Here is a 21,465-nt window from a genome sequence, read left to right on the forward strand (position 1 = left end):
AAAAAAAAAACATTTAAAATAACACAGATAAGTCTTATATATATGTTAATGATTTATCGTAAAGTATTTTCTATCGAATATAAGGTTTTAGTTTTGTAATTAAAGATAATTGCTTTAATGAGAATTTCTGTAATTGTAAGATTATATCTAATACCAATTATTATAAGCCCTAAAAACCCTCAGGAGGAGATCCTGGCACTGTCGGTGCTGCACGTCTCATTTTCCATGCGTTGGGCTTAACGCCCGCACCCTCTGTGCCCAATTTGTTCATTCCTTTAATTGATGTTGTTGCACCAAGTTTCTCCTTTCTGGTCATTTGATACTTGGATGGAGATTGGTTGCATCATTATCACCTCTCCGTAGGATGTTATTTTAAAAGATCTTTGTGTTGTCAGTTTAAAGAGGTGATAAATACGTTCTAGACCAGTGTGCTGATCCATTTGCATCTTCACAGCTTTTAGGTATGTAGTTGTCTGGTGGGGTGCTGGGAGGTCGATTTGACCGTCTATGTAACAGCGTGCATTGTTGCTTCTTTCCGTTTTGTTTCTAATGTTCTGCTGTTAAAATTACTGAAATGGTGATTTGTAAAAGTTCCTTTGCAGGTGAAATGCTTCCTGTTCCTCACATGGCTCTACAGATCAGCCAGGAGCGAAGCAGAGAGCAAAACAAATCAAATTCACCAAGCCTGCATAGCTCCTCACCTGCTTCACGCAGCAGGAACCTGACATTTCTTCAGCAGGTATGACCAGCAGGTCATGATAAGAACCATGAGCTGGCCCAAGCTCCAGTTTCCCCACAGCAACGGGTATCAGATTTGCACAGTATATTGTGTGTGGCTTTTAATGCTTGTTTTATATGTACTGAAATTGCTGCTGATCTCTGTTCTGCATCATTAAACAGTTCTCTTTGAGTGAGGAATTTCATCCTCAGAATGAAAAAGGTAACATCATCTTATTGGAAAGTCTAGACAAGATTAATTGTTGGCACTTTGCTGCTGCTGCTTTCTCTTGAAATTTTACATCCATAAAACACTTTTTTTTTTTTTTTTTAATTTATTTTTCAATTGATGATGGCTATCCAACTCTCAGTTTAAAGATTCTTTTGATGGATTCTCGTTGAATCAAATTAATTTCATGTTGTGGAGTAAGTTTAGGATGTGTGTGCAAGGTTGCAGGTACGTTGGTATTTATTTACAGCAAGAGGGAGCACCACGCTAACTTCTCTCACGGTGAGGCAGTGTTTTCCTTTTCCTGTGTATTGAGACTTTGTGGATGACAGCATTGCTCGAGCCTGGGAGAAAGGAGCAAATAGTTCTACTATTTTTTACAGAGGACTTCACAAAGCACTAATAATTTGTTTCAGATTGCCCAACTGAACTATATAATTGCTTAAATCTCACTTTACAATAAAACTTTGTGTTCATTTAAATTTAGAATGCTCAGTAGCTAGCAGTATCTCTCCTGTGTCTTTTAGAGATTCAGACATGCTACGTAATTTTTCTTGAAGAAAGAAAAGGAATGAGAAGGAATCAGGCAGAGTCTCTGGGGAAGTAGAATTTGTATTTCTAATGATATCCTAGAAGGAGATTTAATTAAATAGAATCAATTATTTTAACATTTTATGGAACATATTTAGATTAAAGGAGGATCACAATGAGAATTTGTATTGCCTGTGCTTACTCACCAGCAGCTGCGGAATGCTTACATGTGTTAATAAAAATGCCATAAACTAAATTGTATGTGAACTTTTTAGGGAATTCTGTCCATCTGCCATTTGGCAGAGCATTTCAGTTTTATGAAAATTCTCACTCTATCAACTCTGCTCTCCTGATGACGTTTAGAAATACTATAGTTTAGGAGGAAAAAATAGTTCTCGAGAGAGAGTATCAGTGCATCTCAGACGTCTCTATAGATTTAATGTAACACTGCCCCATAGCAAAGTTCCTCGTAGAGCTTTATGTAAATCTACAAAAGATGGGTTATTCATTAGATATTAATAAAGTGCAACTTCAGACCGTGTAGAATATCTGCAAGGACTGCAGAATCATTTGTATTAGTTATTTGTTTAACGCTTTTCACAGTGCCTGTCATGTTTTTGTATTGTGCAATAGTAATAATGATGTTCATACTTGAAGGAAAATGAAATTCTGCAGCGAATAACAACACTGAGGAAAGCAGGTTTATGGTCTCTGAAACGTCTGCCCAAACTCCAAGAGGCCCCACGACTCAAATCACACCATGATTATCTTTTGGAAGAAATGCAGTGGATGGCAGCAGATTTTGTTCAAGAAAGAAGATGGAAGATGATAAGTGCCAAGAGAGTAATGTGAATTTGATATTTCCTACTAGAAAAGGAGTTGGGGGTAGGAAGAATAGGCAGCATTTTCATGGTTAGGACTTAGTCACTGAGGGTGTATGAATTTTGTTTTCACAAACAGTGGAGAGGCAAATTTAAGGAGTATCTGTAAAGGGATTGTATTTTTTTCTTTCTTTAGAAACACGTTTATTAGGTAGAATACATACAGTGAAAACTTAAAATAACTGTATGTCTTTGTTCAGCTAATTATAAGCATGTATCGTTACCATGAGGATCTGACACTTCATAAGGAAACATGCAAAAAGAGAGAAGAGAAGCGGCTGAAGGCTATTGCTGCTTTTACTGCTAGAGAAATTGAGTGTTTTTGGTCCTCCATTAAGCAGGTAAATACCTCCCCTCCACCCCCTCCAAATAAGTTCTGAATAAAAACCCAGTGGATCATGACAACAAGAGTTTTACAACTGAACTTTGTTCAGTCCTCTTGGTGACTATTATACCTTGGTAAAGATAGCTTCGTGTTACGATTGCATGAATAATATGAAGCCTTATATGTCATGAGTGTTTTACTCAACCTCATTGGTGCATTTGGCTCACTGTGAACATAAAAGTTTTAATGCAAGTTATTTTTGGGTAACTCTGAAGTGTTATGTGGATAACTACTATTCATGGTCAGTTTTGTACATGCTATTCTTGGAGTGCTCTTCATTGTAGCCATGTCTGGATGTCTGTCTGACCATTGAAGAAATGTTAAACAATTCTCAGCTGTATTTACAGCTAAGTGCATTCATATTTGTCACTTCCTTCTGCTATTTTTCCCTTGCACTCTCTCTACTTTAGGTGGTAGATTTAAAATTACAAGGAGAGCTAGAAGAGAGGAGAAGGAAAGTATTCAACTCCCAGAACACCTCAAGAAAAGGTAATAAGGACCTCAGGCTTTTTTTTTAGCATAATATTGTGGGATGTGCCAGTAGTAACAAAATAAACTTACCAAAATAAATATTAAGAAAATAATATTTTGTTTTTGAATTATAAATATCTCCTTTCTCTAGTTCTCTGACTTCCTGTGTGTTACTAAAGCTTTGGTAAATGCACTGTAAAGGCTTTTTGTTGCTGAGTTCTTGTTTGTATCAATCAGGGTCCCTTGGGGCCATGAGTGAGACTGAATTCACTAAAACTGTCATATGTGCACCTGTGTCCCACTGCAGGTTGCCCTTGTTTATGTAATCATTTGTCTTAAACTGTTTTTTACGTTATTCTTATAGTGTAGATTTCTTATATTCTTTAGACTCTGGCTTAGCTGTAAATGCTGTCAAACCTTTTAATGGATTGCTCAGTTCAGATGTGGCTGCACCATTAACTTGATTACTTCGTGCAGAAATAAGAGACTCTATGATCAAGAAAGAGAGCCTTCAGGAAGATGTGGTGCTTACAGACCTACTCATGCCCACCCCAAAAACACATATGGGAGATTTAGCAGACATGGCTGCTGTTGCAGAAGCGTTGTTACCCAAAGGCAGTGCTCAAATCACAACAGCAGTAAAAAGCATTACTCCATCTTTGTTACATGGCACTCTTAGAGAGTATCAGAAGACTGGACTAGAGTGGTTGGCAAAGCTCTATAAGATGAATCTCAACGGCATTCTGGCTGATGAAGCTGGACTTGGTAAAACAGTGCAAGTTGTAGCTTTTTTTGCCCACCTGGCATGTAATGAAGGTATGAAATAACTATTTTAAAAGTTCATTAGTGAATGTATTTTCAGTAAGGAAAAAATAATGCTTTTAATATGTATAATTTAATGAAATGCATCTGAAATGCTTTGTATACAAAAGGAGAGACAACTCCTGCCATCGAGTTTTAGTGCATGTTGTTTGTATGTACACAGTTGCCTTTTATGTAAGCTGTGAAGTGATGTGTAGTCACTTCCAGTTATGTTGTACTTGTTATCTCTGTAGGTAACTGGGGTCCTATTCTTGTTATTTCACAAAACTTTAATGTACTGAAGTGGGTGACTGAACTGAAATGCTGGTGTCCTGCTTTGAGAATTCTTCTGTACATTGGGGATCCAGGAGAACTTCTAAAAACTAGACAGGTATTATGAAACATAGTTTCATCTACACACATTCTGAGTAAGGTAAGCATTACACTGAAAGGAAGTATCAGGCTGAGTCGCACTTAAACCATTGTGGTTAAAAACTTGATCATAGTGATCTTACAATCTCCTCCTTTTCTCTATTGTTACGTAACATACAGAAAGCACAAGAAGAATGAAGATACCTTCTCATCTCATGAATGCTGGCTAAAAAGCAGAGTGTGGTATTTACCAATAAAGCTTGTTCTGATGACCAGCAGTGGCTAGCCTTTTTAGTGCATATTTATTTATTGGCACGATGTTCCTTGTACAGATGTTTTTGACTAATGACTAATCTCTTCCATCTTTGTTTCTATGACTTTTACCTCACCTTAGTATTTGCAGAAGCTTATTAAGAAATTGTATTGAGTGTATCTTTATTTTTTTGGTTGAGAAACTGATGTATAATCCAGAAGAAGCAACAGGAAGTCTGGTGTGTGTTTTGTAGTTTAGCAACCATGTATTTGTTTCCAGGCTTCAAGATTCCATTACACTTATTTGCAAAATATGTTTCTTCCTGTTTTTCTTTTTTTTTTCCCTCTTATTTTTATTTTTTCTGACTTCCATAGTTGCAAGGAACTTCTTGGATTCCTCCAATGAGGCTATTACAACATACAACTTCTAGCCCTCTTTTTGCTCTGAAATCTGTCAAAAAATATATCCCTTTAGGATGTTTGTGTTTTTATGTTGCAGGAATGGATTGACCCCAACAATTTTAATGTGTGTGTTACCTCCTGCAAGCAAGTCTTTGAAGACTATGAGGCATTCATGAAAGTACAATGGAGGTACCTAGTTTTAGACGAGAGGCAAAATGGTAATAATCTGACAGAAAAGCACTGGGATGCAGTTTTCAGTCTCCATAGGTCTGGAGTATTCATTATAAATTTTCCTTTTGATTTTGTCTTAGATAATTCCTGAAATAGCTTCAGCACTTAACTTTTAATCTTCTTGCTGTGATTTGTTATCTTAATTGTTTATAGTAATCACCGTTTACTCTTGATGGATACACTTCTGCCTACTGCCCTAAAAGATCTGTGGACGATTGCCTGTTTCCTGATCCCAGAGATTTCCAAATTCTATTTGGATTTTACAAAGGTAGCATCTGCAGAAGGGAATGAGGATCATTACCAGACAGTGGCAATAAGACTGCAGAGAGTATGTCTCCCTTGAGAATAGCGTCTTAATTCTAGTATCTCTTTCTCTGGGGGAACACAATTAAGAAATTATTGTTTTGTGTTCTTTTAGGTAGTTCAGTCATTTATTTTGCGGAGGTCCAAAATTCATGTTGAGAAGCAGTTAGCGAGGAAATATGAGCATGTGCTGATGTGTACTCTTTCTAATCGACAGAAGTCAATGTATAAAGACATCCTGTCTCAACCCAGGTACATCTGTTGAGTTGTTCTTAGTTGCTCAATTATTGAAATGATAAGTTAGGAAGCATTCCAGTTACAGTAAGAGAGCTTAACTGTTGGCATACTATTTTTAAGTGAGTCATGGGCAAACCAAAAGACTCAAATGTGTGGCATAATCATAGTGCTGTGCAGGCTAATCATGTTCTACACTAAGTGGCAATTGCATTCAGTAATTTCTTCCTTCTGTGTTTTTTTTTTTTTTTTTTAAATATATATATATATAATCCTTTTACAAGGTGAAAAGGAGAATAAATGAACAGTATTTGCAGATTATGGGACAAAACACAGTATTCTGTATTTATAACTTAGGCAATTGAGCATGTGCCACAGCTTTTGTTTAAATTTAGCACTTGTTTAGGAACTGAATATCCTAGTTTATATTTTACTTTGCTTTCCTAATGTGCCTTGTTTACATTTTACAGTGAATTTGATGATTTAAAGTGGTATTTACTTGGGCATTAAAAAACATGGCCTTAATATTGACAACATGTATTTGTATATTATTTCATGCCACTTTCATTTGAAGTAATGGGTATTTAAGAAATGCAGGTTTATAATAATGTGAGTTTTCAAATCAGAATGTATTATATAAATTATTAAAAGTTTGTGTGGATGTGAGGGAAGCTGGAGGAACAGAAGACTGCATTTTTAAAGTCATACTACAGTAAGTTCAATAAATTGGTTTTGTCAGGTTTATTTAGAAAAACAATTTAAATGTGCAGAAAGACCTAAGCTCCTAGAAAGCACTTTTTAAAACATAATTATATTTTCATTTTAAATAACAGAACTCAAGAATGTCTCAGAAGTGGGCACTTTGTCAGTGTTCTCCATATTCTGATGCAGCTCCTACGGGTGTGTAATCATCCTGATCTGATAAATCCCCGGCTTCCCAGCTCTTCCTTTGCGCTAGAGACACTGGAGTTTAGAACTGCTTCTCTAGTGCTGAGTGCATTAAAATGGGATCTTTGGAAGGTACGTAGGGAAGTAACTCGCTTGTGTTTGATTTAATTTGACTGGGAGAGCAGGTGGTTTAAGAGTACAACATATTACAAGTCAGGTTCCAATAAATTTCAAAATCTGTGAATTGCTAATTCTTTTAATTCTTAGAAGCAACCACAATGATTATAAATAGTACCTGCTGACTTCATGGCAGTACTGAATTTAGTAGGTAAACTGGGTACTTGCTGTCCTTATCACAGAAGGTCAGACTATTTTGCAATGTTTTCCATTTTCTGATTTTGCTTAAAGTTTCCAGTTAATCTAAAATATTGGATCTTGGAATCGAGGAAAAAGTGCCATTCTTGTCCTGTCCTCAGGAGCAGCAAGGGCATAATTAAGTTCTAAAGATGAGAAGCTGTCTCATTCCACAGTTTGGTTATAAGCATAGTCAGTTGAAGTTACATCGCAAGAGATTTCATCCTTTTTTTTTTTTTTTTCCTGGGAAATTCGAATAGTTATTTAATTGAGCCTGTTGGAAAACTATCTTGGGGTGGGAGGAGGGTGTCAGAGGCTTGTGGAGGAAGTAGGGTTAATGTATCAAGGTAGGAATGGATGAGACTGAAATCTCAGTTCTACGAAGACAAATGTTTTGATTACAAGCATTGGATTAACTGCAGAGCTTGTAATCTGAGTGTGCTGTCCTGTTGTTGACTCTCAGTAACATGAGCATAATACGCTATTTTCATGGTAGAGGTTGCTGAAACCTTTTAAAGTAACTGCAGCTGCTCTCTGCAAAATCACGTGATACTTGACTCTTCTCAGTTTTCATTTACTTCTGGCTTCAACTGTGAGCTTTTTAATCATCGGATAATGTGGAATATTATTACTACTTTTTATAGCTGCACTTGAATAGTAGTAGAATATTTCTTTATTTTGTTTTTGTTAAGCACACAGACCTGTCTCTCTTTGATGTGACTGGGATGGAAGACAAAATGACTCGCTATGAAGCACAAATGCTGCCAAAACTGAAAGTAACTAGGAAGCTTATTGAAGAGATCTACTGTTCTCCTTCATCACCCAGACTCGAGCCAGTGAAACTCAAACCGAATAGGTATGCAGTGTTCTAGTGATTTTTAAGTACTGGGTGAAAATGAATAATATTTGTGAGTGCTGAGAGGGTACATTCAGATGTGTTTGTTTGTCTTGCTATTTTGTTTCCAAACTGATTGCTGATAGGACTCTATACGAGTCTTCTGGGGGAAAGCAAACTACCTTTTACCACTGGATAGTTTCTCTCAGTTATGAAGGCTTGCTTGTGATCCTTCTTGCCAAACTCAGAAGCACAACAGACTTCAAGTCGGTTGAACATTTTAATTGTTTCTGCTGTAGAGAGTTTCCTAAGCATAATAATTAAATCTTCTCCTCCTAATTCATTTTAACACTAAGATGCACTTGCAATGCACTTAAATATTTTTTTTTCTTTTTTCTTTTTCTTTCTATGGGTGGAAAAGAGGCTTGCTGATGAATTTTGACCTTTCGTTTATTCTATTGAACCTACTTTCGGAAAATCAATTGGGAGAGTCATTTTTCAGTCTTGGACTTCAGTAACCATACTCTGCTTTTATCAGATTAATGTATTGTAGAGTGTTTACCTAAACATTGCTCTGACTTACTCTACAGCAGAATTATATTAGCTCCAAGACAGCTTGTGTAACACATGGCTGCAGCAGGTGACAAGGAGAACATCCTGCACTAGTTCTGTTAGGCCAGAAGGAAGCTTTGTCAGTTAATGAAATCTAAGAGTTGGGAGAGATTTTTTTAAAAAGTCAAACAGAAACAGATCTCATTCTTTTGCTGTTTAGACATCTCTAGTTTCCCTGAAGTTGTGTATATGAAACAATTACTGGGAAGTCAGCTGTTAAAATTTCAGTGTGTTTTTAAAACCATGAAAACTCTATGAATAATCTGTAGACATTCAAGATGCATGGAAGTAGAGATCTTCTGCTTTTTGTCCTTACATTGCATCCAGCCACAATTAAGATTTTCCTTTGTTAAGAAGTTTGACTTTTATTAGCACCTTTTGGGGAGGTTTTTTGCTGTTTCCAAACTCCAAAGATGATAAAGGTATTTGGGAGATCTGTGACGCTTGTATTCCTTCACATAATCTTTCAGAGATGGCTGGAGCCTCAGAGCATTCAGCACACCTTACATTTAATAGTATATTGTGTTTCCTTTGCATGCTCTAAGTCCACAAGAGTCCACAAAGTCTCTCCAGCTGCACACTCTGCAGCTCTTCTAGGTGACATTACTGATTAAAACCAACAATTTGTTTTTTAACTTAATTTGTGTATTAGGATGAAGAGACTAACAACTTCCTCAGGTATGATTTTTATATGTGTAGTAAGATGGATTTGTTAATTTTTAGGTTATTTACACCAGTGCAGTATGGACAAAAACCCGAAGGCAGGACTCGAGTCTTCACAAGGTCTCAATTGCAGCAGACAGTGGACACAGCAATGGTTATGGCAGACCACCATGAGGAAATAAAAAGACAACAACCTCTTGCCATGTTTTCAGAATTTCAACATACAAAAGGTGTGCAGTACATATTATAAAGCGTTGCTTTCTGACTTTCTCATGTAATTAAATATTTTTATATTGTTGAAAGTTGGAGGAGAAATAAGGTTGTACTGTTCTAAGAGCTTTTTACATTGCTAAAAATGAACAGTGAAGGAGAAAAATCTCTTATCCTGTGGTTGTTTTCTCCAATAACTTTGCATAAAATATACCTGTGCAGACTCCTGAAGCCCTCACAAGGTTTGTACGTTATCAATTCATACAAATATACATTTGAAATACCAGTCAAACAGTTAGCATCTAGGAAATTATCCTCACTGAGAGAAGAACATTTCACATGTAGTTTAAGAACAGAGATACCTAGTCTGTTTGCATTTAAGTGCAACCCAGGAGTCATGTCTGGAGAAAAATTCCTCTTTGCTGGAAATACGGCACATAATAAGTGTAAGGTAAACGTGCAAAAACGTGCTTCTAGTTCAGAGTGAGGAAATTATTTTTAAACTTTGCACCTTTTTTGTCTTTTTGTCTTAACAGCCAGCAAGGTAGTACTTGGCCCAATGGCTTCCACTACTGGAGCACAAGAGAGAATTGATCAGCCAGAGAAACCTGTAACATTACAGTTTAGAGGGAAAACTTTTACTTTGTCTTACAGTCAATTCTGTCTGCTTGTTGGTAGACAGTCTTTGAAGCAACAAGGTGTGACATTGTGCAGTACACTTTTATTTTTTAAACAGTAAATCTTTTCCTTGACTTTAAGTTTGTTTCTTTCTAGAAGAGTATGGAGCTTCATTGAAGCTCATTGATCAGCTTGAGCTGTTTTTTTTTTTTTTCTTTTTAATCATTTTTGAATTATTCAGAAATGGAAACCATGGAAGCTAGAATATCCTAATATTGTAATGTCATGTCTGTGAAATTAAATGAATTTTTTTCTTCACTAAAATATTTTTCTTGTCTTGCTGCTTTCCTGGAAAAATGAATTTATTAATTCATTTAATTATAACAGTGGATGACTCAAGCACCAAATCTAAATTGGTATCTACACGCTGGTGTCCAACTCAGGTATTATGGTAACTCTTTATATGATAGAGTACTTACCTGATCACAATGTAACATATACAAGATTCATGTGTGGTTATCTCTTCACTGAAATAGATGAAGCTTTATTTATTTATTTATTTATTTATTTATTTATTTATTTATTTATTTATTTATTTTAAGTATGCAGTCTCTTCTACCTGTCATAGCAGACTCTTCAATGGTGTTTTGAAATGCCATTATATTTTTTCTGGTAGGCATGGAGTGGGAAAGCAGTTTTATTTTCTATTAAATACCAAACTTAATGTTTGTGATGCAAGGACAGATATTATTCAAATCATTTTTTTTTTCTTCATGTTTGCTTCTCCTTTCATTTCAATTCAAAGAACACTCACATTAACTAAATTATCTTATTTTCATCTTTCTTCTGTACAGATTTCTTCCATTTGGTCAAAATATGTTCACCAAAAAAAATAATACATATATATTTATTTATTTTTTATTTTTAAAGGGTACCACAGAAGAAAAAAGACAACTAAAGGAACACCTGGACAAAATGTATTTGGGGAATGAGCGTCGTTGTTCCCGAACGCCCTTGTATGGCAGAGACTTGTTAGAAATTTGTTCATGGATCAATGAAAGAAAAAATTCTCAGCAGTATCCTGCCAGGATTAACAAATGGGGCTGGTCTGGCTTTGCAAATTGCTTTCCGTATTCAAGTACTTCAGAGATTCTAAAGGATCCCCTGCAAGAACTCATTCTGACATTAAAGCACCAAAAGATTGCCCTGAAGGATATTGTTATTAGGTAATTGAGACAAATACATTTGCAGTCTTTGCACAAATTTTAATGGGTGTATGCTACCATCCAACACCATCCAAAATAGCATTTAACAGTTTGTTTATTTGTTTAACATAAATATCCAAAAAAGAGAAGTGTGTTGCCTTGTTTTATTCTTACTGCAGGCTAAATTCATTCATGGTGAATCAACTTTGCATCCCTAATCTATAATTTCAGATCATCCTAAAATTTTAAAGCTCTTACTAGTTCCATGGCAATTGTTTGCAGTTATATAGCAATTCTCTATTTTCAAGCATGACATATCTTGTTTTTTGTTGTTTTGTTTTGTTTGTTTGTTTTTGTTATGAATTATTGCCAAAAATATGGGAGTAATAAGTTAGAGGGAGGCTTGTCTTGGTAACTGTAGGGATAGTGGTAATTTCTGTATGTCTTCTGATCTTGAGTGTTTTTATGTTTACCTGGTCTTAATATAAAACTTCCATCTACTGATTTACTTTCAACTACCTTTAGCCAAGTCCTTTATGCTTCCACGGAGACATCTGCATTCTTATTGTTTTTAAGAAGTTAAAATGTTAAAAAATTAATGTATTATAGTTTGCTTTTCTTTTTTAGAGGCCTCTGTGTGTTGCCAGCTGTAGTTGTTGCTCCTCCATCTTTGCATGTAGCAAATCCTCCTTATTCATATATCCATGAAATGAAGGCCTTCAAGTTTAATGTGAAGGAACAACTACTGCCCTTCTTCCATCCAGTGCAGCAGATAGCAAGGCCTCATTTTATACAGTTTCCAGACCCCCTACTGGTGCAACTTGATTCAGGTATTTAAAAAAAAAAACAAAACAACATACACACACACAAAACCACCTTTTTACAACTGTGCAAATACAGTTTCTGTAATTGCTAAATGCTGCCTGCAGAACCTTCAAGTTCTTATTTCATAAACAGGCAAGATGGAAGCTCTAGCCATTTTGCTTCAGAAGTTGAAAGGAAAAGGGCATCGTGTATTGATTTTGACACAGATGATTCCAATGCTTGATATACTGGAGGTTTTCTTAGACTTCCATTTTCTCACATACATAAGAGTTGATAAGACTGATGCTCACAGTTGGCATTATCTGGTAAGAAAACCTCTTACTCAAGTTAATAGTGAATAGATGCTCATAGTGGGAGGAAAAATGCTTAAATGTCATTTAACATATTCAAAGAATTTATTTGCTTAAGTTCATTAGTTATTTGTGCAAAATATATGTGTATCTGTAGCACAAAATATGTAATTATGTACAAAATACGTCACTCATATTACTATTTGATGAAGCATCCAGGGTGTTTCTGAGAGATGTGCCATAAGTTGTCCTATATATATATATATGAGTAATTTGTGCTTGAAATACAGATGTTTTATTTCACAATAGTGTTTAGAATAATTGCTTTTACTTTTTGTGTCTGTAGGTATCTACATTACCAACACTTCAAGCCTAACTCCTGTTTTTATGTTGGTACTTCCTCAGCCTTACTCCAGGGGCTTTTGTTTCTGTAGAGTGCCCTGGCATTGCCTGAGGATAAACTCAAAGTGTGCTCGTTTCCCTCCCCAGTAAGATTTTCAGTATCCTTTGGGGCCTACCGTTTGAGCAAACATTAGTGATATAAAAAAGTTATTAATTTGATTTCAGATTGCCTTATTATGTTTTCTGTCAGATGCACTATAAAACATAAAGGAGTACTTTGATTTAAAGCAACACAAGTCAGCACAGAGGAAGGGATTCAATTTAGTCAATAGACAAGAAAAATGAAGCATGCACAGAATGTAATAAGCCAGTCAGGTGTGCTTAGTCATGGCACAAAAATATGACTACTGTCATAGATCTGTAGATTTTATCAGGTTGAATGCACCATAAATTGATATTTTTAATACTACATAAATTAATTTTGAACTGTGTAAATTTGTAACGTGGACTCTAAGATATTTTAAGCTTGCCAACATTTTAAGTTATGTTTAGGAATTAATCAGAAAGCAGTTTTTCTGATCTCATTTTTTGAAAAAGTTTGTTCGGAGATTTATGCTTTATTAATGTGAATTTGTAATTAGGTTGTTTGTCTCCGCATTTTAGGAATCCATAAAAAGCTTCAACCAAGACAAGAGATTCTTCTGTGCTATTGTTTCTTCCCGCACTCCTTCTACAGGTGTCAGCCACATAGATGTGGACACTGTTGTGTTCTATGATATTGATTTAGATCAACAGACGGATACAAAGGCTGAAGAGTGGTGTGATAGAATTGCAAGAGGCAGAGATATTCACATATACAGGTGACTTTATATGTCACTTTTAAACTGAGAAATAGGTGCTTTAAAATGAAAAATAGACCGATGATGTTTCTAGGGGAAACCAGGATTTTTGTCTGAGGTTAACGTTGTAGTCTATAATAATCTGGTCTCTCTGTGAAACTAAAAATGAATATAAAGTTTTCTACAGAAATACCTGGTGATCTCTCAACTGGCGTTGTTGCTCACTGTGGTAGCTGAGGAACCCTAGAAATACAACAGTTGAGTTTCAGGAAGTTTCACTGTGTTCTAGGGAACAGTATTTAATAAATTTCTTTGTTTTACAGGCTTGTAAGTGGTAATTCTGTAGAAGAGAGGCTGTTGAAAAAAGGTATTAAACATCTGATTCAAGAAGTGGCTACTCAGGGAGATGATTGTTCAGTAGGATTTTTAACTCAGGTACTTAAATATTGAGAATACGAAGGGTTCTTTGACAATAGGTTAAAAAAAAAAAAGTGCTTTACTATATCAGAGTCAGAATGTTAAACTATTTTAAAACTATTTTTGTTGTTTTAATCAAATGAAATCACATTTCCTGCAGCAAAAGGTTTCAAATGTGTCAGTAATCTGACTTGTTTTAAAACTGAGTTTTAAGATGATTAAAAAATCTTGTGGCATGATACATGTTTCATTAGGTTCTTTGTACTGAGTGTGGAAAAGAGAATTCCAAAAAGTTTACAGAAGAGACACAATCTGAGATAAGAGATTACATAGATACAGAGTTGTATAATTCAAGAAATACCATGGCTCCTTTGCAGTTAGAAGAGCTGGCTAGCTTTGCGGATCAGGTATGATGATTTCTCTGGATTACAAAAATCTTTAGAGATATTCAGTATTTACTATCTTGTGCAACAAGCCGTTTCCATTTGGCTTTCATAAAGTACTGATTTCCACTTCACTTACATGAAACTATTTTTTGCAAACATAAATATTGAAACAATCCTGGGAGGTTCTCAGAGCTTGTTAGCAGATCTGTTCACATACAGAAACACTGAAGTCTCTGAATGTTCTCTTGAAGATTGTGATTTTAATTTCACTAAATTGTATTTTGTGATATAAGCTTGTCTTACAGTCCTATGCTTTGCTGGATATTTGTGCTTTTTCTTAGAGGCCTTGGGTCGGTTTCTTTTAATCCACAAAATGACTATTCTTAGCATTTGCTAAGTTCTGTTGGATTCCAATTTGTTTCCTTTTTTTTTGGCTACTAGTGCAGAACCCAAGTAACAGCTTGCTTATTAACAAGCTGTCAAGAGTCTGCAGACTAACTTGGATGGGTTTCTTTCTTTTTTTTTCAGTTAGCAAAATGGTGGGCAATATTTGGAGCCTACTCTCAGTGATCCTGGTGGAATGTCAAGGGACCAGAATGCCAAAGTTTGGTCCTCGGGTCTCTTTTCTACCTTAATCAGAGTGCCAGTGTTTGCAACTGAAATAAATACTTTTTTTTTTTCTTGTAGTTGTTTGTTTGCTTTTAAATCACTGGTTATTTATATGTGTTTCTAATTCTAAAGCTAAATAACTAGCAGCTTGACAAAATGTTTTTCTGAATAGCTTACACCAATTGAAAAATATGCATTGAATTTCTTGGAATCGTCTCATACTATGAACGATCACAAAAGCAAGAAAGTCAGCAAGGTAAGGGTCTATATTTAATTTCTGGAGTAATTAATAAAAACAAAAAATAAATTTATAAAACTAGAACCCCCCAACATTTGCCAGATTTTCTTTCCTTTTTTGTTTGTTTGTTTTTGTTTAGGAGCACTGAAATTTTGCTTTAAATGATTGTGCTCTAAAAACACATTGATTCCTAACTAACAGGTAGACATATTTCACTTTCTCTTTAATGGCATAAGCCCTTGCCCATGAGTGAAAATGCAGTTTAACTAACTTTGCCATCACTACTAGCCTATAGAAAGTGAATTTATGATGTAGTTACCAGGCTCAAATCTGTGGCAATTCATAGCTGTTAGCATTTTTATTGTGAAAAGCTGTAATATTTTAAAGTGTATATTTTTTTTTTCCCAAAAGGAGTTAAAAACTGCAAACATAAAATGGGAATACCAGCGTGCCGAGGAGCTGAAAAAGGCAAAAGAAAAAACTCAGCAGGCAGTGAAAGAAGAACTCCTAACCTATACCAGGCAGGATGCTTATAACATGGTAACACCAAGGGATCTGCAAGTCCCAGCTTTTCAGAAAATTTGCATATTGCAACTATGAACTTTGTGTATTTAAGGATGTCTGTAAAATTCCTATTGTAGTCATCTTGTACCCCTGCACAAATATTGTTCTTTTGAACGTGAAGCTGTCACTCTGTGGACAGCAGTAATTCTGTAGAGTGTAGTTGGTTGCAATTCCAAGACAACCTACCAATCCACAGTCGTCCTGTGAAAACAGCTGTTACATATCAAGATGATATTAACTCAAGGAGGAGACTGAGCAAAATATGTTGCCTTTTGAAAATTAAGATTTCTTAATTATTTTTTCTAATGCATTTTTTTATTATAGTTACTGCAAACATGCTTATGTTTATAAATGCTAGGTTCTGTGGTGAATGATGCATTGGGGTATCAAACGTTCTTTTTCTCATACAGGAATTTGTCTGTGAAAGACCAGATGGACAAGTAGAAATGATGCCTGTAAGTCAACAACTCCTGTTTCATCTGAAGGAAACCTTACATAAAAACACTTTAATGGCAAACTGTGATATTTCTTTTTTACTATTATTATTAATTTTGTTTTTAAGATTTGGACTCCCCCTGTTGTACCCGAGAATCACAATGATGTTTACACTGATTCTGTTATGTGTCTGATGTACAGTAGTACCCCAATGCCAGAGTCTAAGCTTCCACCCCCGTTTGTCAGGAAGGCACGTAAGCGGCAGAGAACAGATCTGCCTTGTAAGTTGGATTTGGAATTGCATTGGAAAGTGCAGTAACATTTTTGTGGGAAATGATATGAAACCTCGTTTTGCAAGAATACCTTCACATTTGTATTTTAAAATTTAGGCATGCATGTATGTTATTTCTGTTAAGCTTGACATTGCTTAGACAAAACAGTAGAATATAGTGAGAGCAGAGGGACTGTGGTTTGAAAACTTGTTATTGTCCTTATAAATTAGAAATACAGGTGAATGAAATGAGCATGAGCAAAGCAATGGTGCTCTGTGTCCTTTCAATGTTATTTATTTTTTTTAAGCTTATTTCCTTACTGAAGTGAGAAGCTATTTAAAAATGATTGATCAAGTTACATACAATACTAGTAGGCCATAGATTGAAGGTACTTGCATTCAGAAAATTATTGTGAAAGTCTTATGATTAGTCAGATCATTTGTAGCAGTCAGATTTCTGTCACGATCTTTTTGCATGAAGTTCCCTTCTTACTGGAAACTGTACTTTGTCCTGTCAATTAGCTTCAGGTGAAAGAAAGAAGCATTGCGGTAGGAGGATTCCTCCACCTTCACTTTTTGATCAAGTGACTCCAGGAACATTGAAAACACGACAAAAGAGCAAAGCTCAGAAGGCCCACTTCTTGGTAAAACAGCAAATGTATTTTGCAAGACCTTTGTCAGCTCACATCAAGTCAGCTGCTGGCACTCGGCAAGATAGTCCTGCATGGCTAATTAGTGAAAATGTGGCACTGTTAAAAGTAAGAATGTCTTCAGAATAGAACTTCACTGATTTAGAAAATAATGTTATCTTGAAGCTTATTACAGCTTCTGTGGATCTTGATTAACATGTGTTTATACATATTTGTATGTTCAAGAAAAACATTTAATTGAAGCATGACACTAACTTTCTCTCTCTCCCCTAGGCGGTGAAACAGTTGCTGGCACTTCCTTTAAACCTTGCTATCCTGTCGCCAGCACAGACAGTGAACTGGGACTTTGTCAGCAATGTTGTTAACTCTTGTAATTATGTTTATCGCTCCCCAGAACAATGCCAAAATCATTACATAAAAACATTTGTAGGTGCACAAGGAAAGGTGAGTTTCAACTGAAGTTTGCGTTACATTATGATGCAAACCTGTAACCTACCTGTTGCTGGCTTTTTGTTGTTTTTTGTTTGTTTGTTTATTCCTCATTGCTGTTAGTGGACTATGCCAGTGTTTAATAGGCAGAATCATAGCTATATTTAATTTTTTATACAAATAAATACTAATAAATATCTTCTCTGTCAGTATGGCTGCTATAGGATGTATTTTTTATAGTTTCCTTACACTTAAAAATATTAGTTTTCCCATTGCTGTATGAATGCTATGACCTTGAATGTATCACTTTCCACTCCAGTATATTACAAAGAAGAAGACAGTGAAGCTATTTATTTTACCTTTTATTTAAGAGATAGGATATGAATTGTCTTCAGTCATGAATATTGTAAACTGTTTTTTTGAGGGAGAGCATTTGTGACTATTTTGGTACCTACATCTTCAATTTCTACTTGTTCCAGAACATAAATGGTTATCCTCTTCGTGCTAGACAAGCCTATTCTAAAGACAAGAATTCTGAGCGTACTCAAATCTATATGAATCATTTTGAGATGATGACAATGACTGCTAGAAAAAGAAGTTTCTCAAATAGGTTTCTGTAAGTTTACTTCTACCATCAATTATATTTTTCCCAGATTTAACATTTAATCACATTGGTGGCTTGATTGGTGATTTTTTTTTTTTGTTTTGTTTCATCTTAAGCATAAATGTATTTCACGGTGGCATTTCTCTTGTCAGAGATGCTGTGATGACAATCAGCCTTGAGTTAAAGCAGTGCATTTAGTGTCAAAGATCAAATCTGCATTTTGCTGATGTAAAGAAAAGCTTCTAGTACTGCTTTGTGTGATATACCAGGAGAGTCAGCCCATGCTTTCCTTAACTGTGTTCTTAGGTCCAACAATATAGCTATCACATTTCTAGGTAGAGAACTGGCTGGAGTTCCCTGGTAATCCCCAATTCCCCAGTTTTGTCAAATCTTAGTCAGAGTTCTGTTCCAGACTTTTAAAATTCCTTGTCTTAAAATGTCACGAATATTAAAACAGTTGCACAAAATTCAGTTAGTGTAAGTTATTTTATTTACTTTCAGTGTAGACAACTATGACAAGCTATTTATGTCTGAAGTTGTTTCCAGCTCTGCAGAGCCTATGACGACAATGCAAAAGGTCTGTTCGGTTTTTACAGGTTTTATTCCATTCTGTTTATTCTTTTCAATATATTTTAAAAAATCTTTTAAGTTTCAAATGTTTCTAATAACTTTTTTTTTTTTTTTTAATATAAAAACAATTGCAAAGGCTGGAAAGTAGGAAAAATTATAAGGGTTTTTGAAAGCCTGAAAATTGTTCAATATGGGATTTGACTGCCTAATCCCCTCTGTCAGTGCCACAAAGCTATCAGTTGTCTGTTCCAGATCTGTTCTCTTACACTTTGGTACTTCAGCAATGTCAGAAACAGGCAACTGTGTTACATATCTTTTTTTTTTTTTTTTGTCAGGTCAGAATTTTCTGTCACAGTTATTGATATAGATAATTAGGAATTCATTTCAGCATAAATCTTCACATGACTTCACGGTAACAGCCATGTTCTACTCAAGCCATGCTCTACACAAAGTTAAAACAATTAAAGAGGATTATTGAGTTAGCTTCCTCTCCTTCCCCTGCTTCTATTGTCATAGGCATTGCTTGAAGGTCTATTAGCTCCACAGCTGCAGGAGTGGCAGCCTCCTCAGAAGCAAGATGAGGGACAAACAGTGGAGCAAACTCAGAGTCAACCACAGTGGGGAGCACAGGTGAGAGACAAAACCATGAGTGGCATGTGGTATGTGAATTCAGTTCACTCCTGAAGTTGCATGCAGAGACACATGTTCTTCTCAGCTAAATGATTCTGTAATTCACGTGCACTTATGGCATCTGTTTTGAGTTCAGTGAGGCTTCCTGTGGGACTCTCAACAAATCTGGAGAACTGGGATGCTGAGTAACGAGAGCATTTGGTATTATCTGAGCTGAGGTCATTGGAGATGGACTTAAGTGTAAATTAAAATTAGAGTCTTGTTCAAGAATAAAAGAACACTTTGAAGAACAAGTATAGACAAGTTCCTTCTTAAAGATACAAGGTTTGGGGTTTCATCCCACAGTGGATTTTATGCTTATGAAGAAGGGAATTCCATACACAGAGTGGAACAAATGTCTGATGGTACTAATTCTATTGACTAATTTTTTTGACTGAAGTCTTTGCATCCTCTTCTGTGGTCACTTTGGAACATTTGTAAACATAAAAAATACAATAGTTTGGTTTATGATACTTACAGGCCTCAGGAAGTATGCTCACTCCAGCCACAGCTACGTTGCAGCAGATGTCCACAGAACCCGCTGTTGCAGCACAGCCGAACCCGTGGCTCCCTGTCAGTTTTTTCAAGCAGAAGCACTCGACAGCATGAGTTGTGACTCTGTCTGATGACAACTGTAAACATGCAGATACTTTTGATGATTCAGTTTATGTTGGGTAATCTTCTACTTTTTAGTTTTTACTTTACTGTCTGCTATTGAAAATAAAGTCCTCAGGTCCTTAGCATTTTAAATCGGCAATAAATGAAAATGATGGGAGAACAGTCTATCATTAAGTCCTTTACTCTTCAGAAAACAGTATATCCCCAGATGCTGTATTTCTTAAGTGTAGTTTGTTTTAAATATGCACAAATATGATGGTATTTAAAATTACATTTTCTGCAACTTTTCAGATTTTCGATTTTCTTCATCGATGATCTGGACGAGGGCATTGAGTGCACCCTCAGTAAGTTTGCAGATGACACCAAGCTATGCGCGTGTGTCGATCTGCTTGAGGGCAGGAAGGCTCTGCAGGAGGATCTGGATAGGCTGCACCGATGGGCTGAGGTCAACTGCATGAAGTTTAACAAGGCCAAGTGCCGGGTCCTGCACCTGGGGCGCAACAACCCCAAGCAGAGCTACAGGCTGGGAGATGAGTGGTTGGAGAGCTGCCAGGCAGAGAAGGACCTGGGAGTGATGGTGGACAGTCGGCTGAATATGAGCCAGCAGTGTGCTCAGGTGGCCAAGAAGGCCAACGGCATCCTGGCTTGTATAAGAAGCAGTGTGGCCAGCAGGGCTAGGGAGGTGATCGTCCCCCTGTACTCGGCTCTGGTGAGGCCGCACCTCGAGTACTGTGTTCAGGTTTGGGCCCCTCACTACAAGAAGGACATCGAGGTGCTTGAGCGGGTGCAGAGAAGGGCGACGGAGCTGGTGAGGGGCCTGGAGAACAAGTCTACGAGGAGCGGCTGAGGGAGCTGGGCTTGTTCAGCCTGGAGAAGAGGAGGCTCAGGGGCGACCTTATCGCTCTTTATAGGTACCTCAGGGGAGGCTGTAGCGAGGTGGGGGTTGGCCTGTTCTCCCACGTGCCTGGTGACAGGACGAGGGGGAATGGGCTAAAGTTGTGCCAGGGGAGTTTTAGGTTGGATGTTAGGAAGAACTTCTTCACTGAAAGGGTTGTTAGACATTGGAACAGGCTGCCCAGGGAAGTGGTGGAGTCACCATCCCTGGAGGTCTTTAAAAGACGTTTAGATGTAGAGCTTAGGGATATGGTTTAGTGGGGACTGCTAGCGTTAGGTCAGAGGTTGGACTCGATGATCTTGAGGTCTCTTCCAACCTAGAAATTCTGTGATTCTGTAACTTCTTTTCAATTTTATCTTAAACATGTACATGTTCTATACCTCTAGGTAGTAACAACTATTCTTCTAAAAATTAGATTTAGTTGCAAAAAGTTCTGGGAATGAAGTCCTGATCATCAGATTACAGTGATTTCTTTGGCACAGAGGTATTTTTTTCTTTCTCCCTTGTGTTTCTCTTCACATCCTCGTAGGGCTTTATGCCCATAATAGAGGTGAGCAGAGTCTAGTCAGTTTTGTGAGCAGGCTCTAGTCAGCCAGGTGGGAGACAAGCTTTTATGGGTG

The 21,465-nt window shown here is 36.5% G+C and overlaps 1 protein-coding gene across 11 annotated transcripts; it reads left to right on the top strand.

The window, feature by feature from the left end:
• Positions 1-455: 455 nt before the first annotated feature.
• Positions 456-20,237, top strand: LOC311446068 (E1A-binding protein p400-like). 11 transcript variants are annotated; one of them, XM_084538811.1, is made up of 17 exons: positions 9,266-9,391; positions 10,920-11,215; positions 11,822-12,024; positions 12,152-12,324; positions 13,315-13,511; positions 13,814-13,925; positions 14,162-14,314; positions 15,075-15,158; positions 15,552-15,680; positions 16,115-16,159; positions 16,267-16,420; positions 16,933-17,168; positions 17,334-17,504; positions 17,969-18,105; positions 18,595-18,670; positions 19,180-19,293; positions 19,813-20,237. In XM_084538811.1, the coding sequence occupies exons 2-17, from the start codon at positions 10,965-10,967 to the stop codon at positions 19,939-19,941; spliced, it is 2,364 nt and encodes a 787-aa protein (XP_084394937.1). In that variant the 5' UTR covers positions 9,266-9,391; positions 10,920-10,964; the 3' UTR covers positions 19,942-20,237. The 11 variants fall into 11 exon arrangements, 3 of the variants coding, with proteins under 3 accessions (XP_084394937.1, XP_084394936.1, XP_084394938.1); XM_084538810.1 differs by lacking the exon at positions 9,266-9,391 and adding an exon at positions 9,933-10,069; XR_014698737.1 differs by lacking the exons at positions 12,152-12,324; positions 15,552-15,680; positions 16,115-16,159; ... (5 more) ...; positions 19,180-19,293; positions 19,813-20,237 and adding exons at positions 461-739; positions 901-940; positions 2,135-2,320; ... (8 more) ...; positions 7,744-7,907; positions 9,908-10,069 and having other exon boundaries at positions 9,222-9,391; positions 10,920-12,024; positions 13,315-15,092.
• The last annotated feature ends 1,228 nt before the right edge of the window (positions 20,238-21,465 follow it).

The sequence above is a fragment of the Aythya ferina genome (assembly GCF_964211825.1).
Source record: "Aythya ferina genome assembly, chromosome: 17".
Classification (NCBI taxonomy): Eukaryota; Metazoa; Chordata; class Aves; order Anseriformes; family Anatidae; genus Aythya; species Aythya ferina.

What these genes read in the sequence shown, in the direction of transcription:
- LOC311446068 (XM_084538811.1), top strand. Translation starts at nt 10,965, where the DNA reads ATGTATTTGGGGAATGAGCGTCGTTGTTCCCGAACGCCCTTGTATGGC. An exon ending in GACAAGTAGAAATGATGCCT is followed by an intron (nt 16,160 to 16,266) that starts GTAAGTCAACAA and finishes TTTGTTTTTAAG; the next exon opens with ATTTGGACTCCCCCTGTTGT. An exon ending in CTATGACGACAATGCAAAAG is followed by an intron (nt 18,671 to 19,179) that starts GTCTGTTCGGTT and finishes CTATTGTCATAG; the next exon opens with GCATTGCTTGAAGGTCTATT.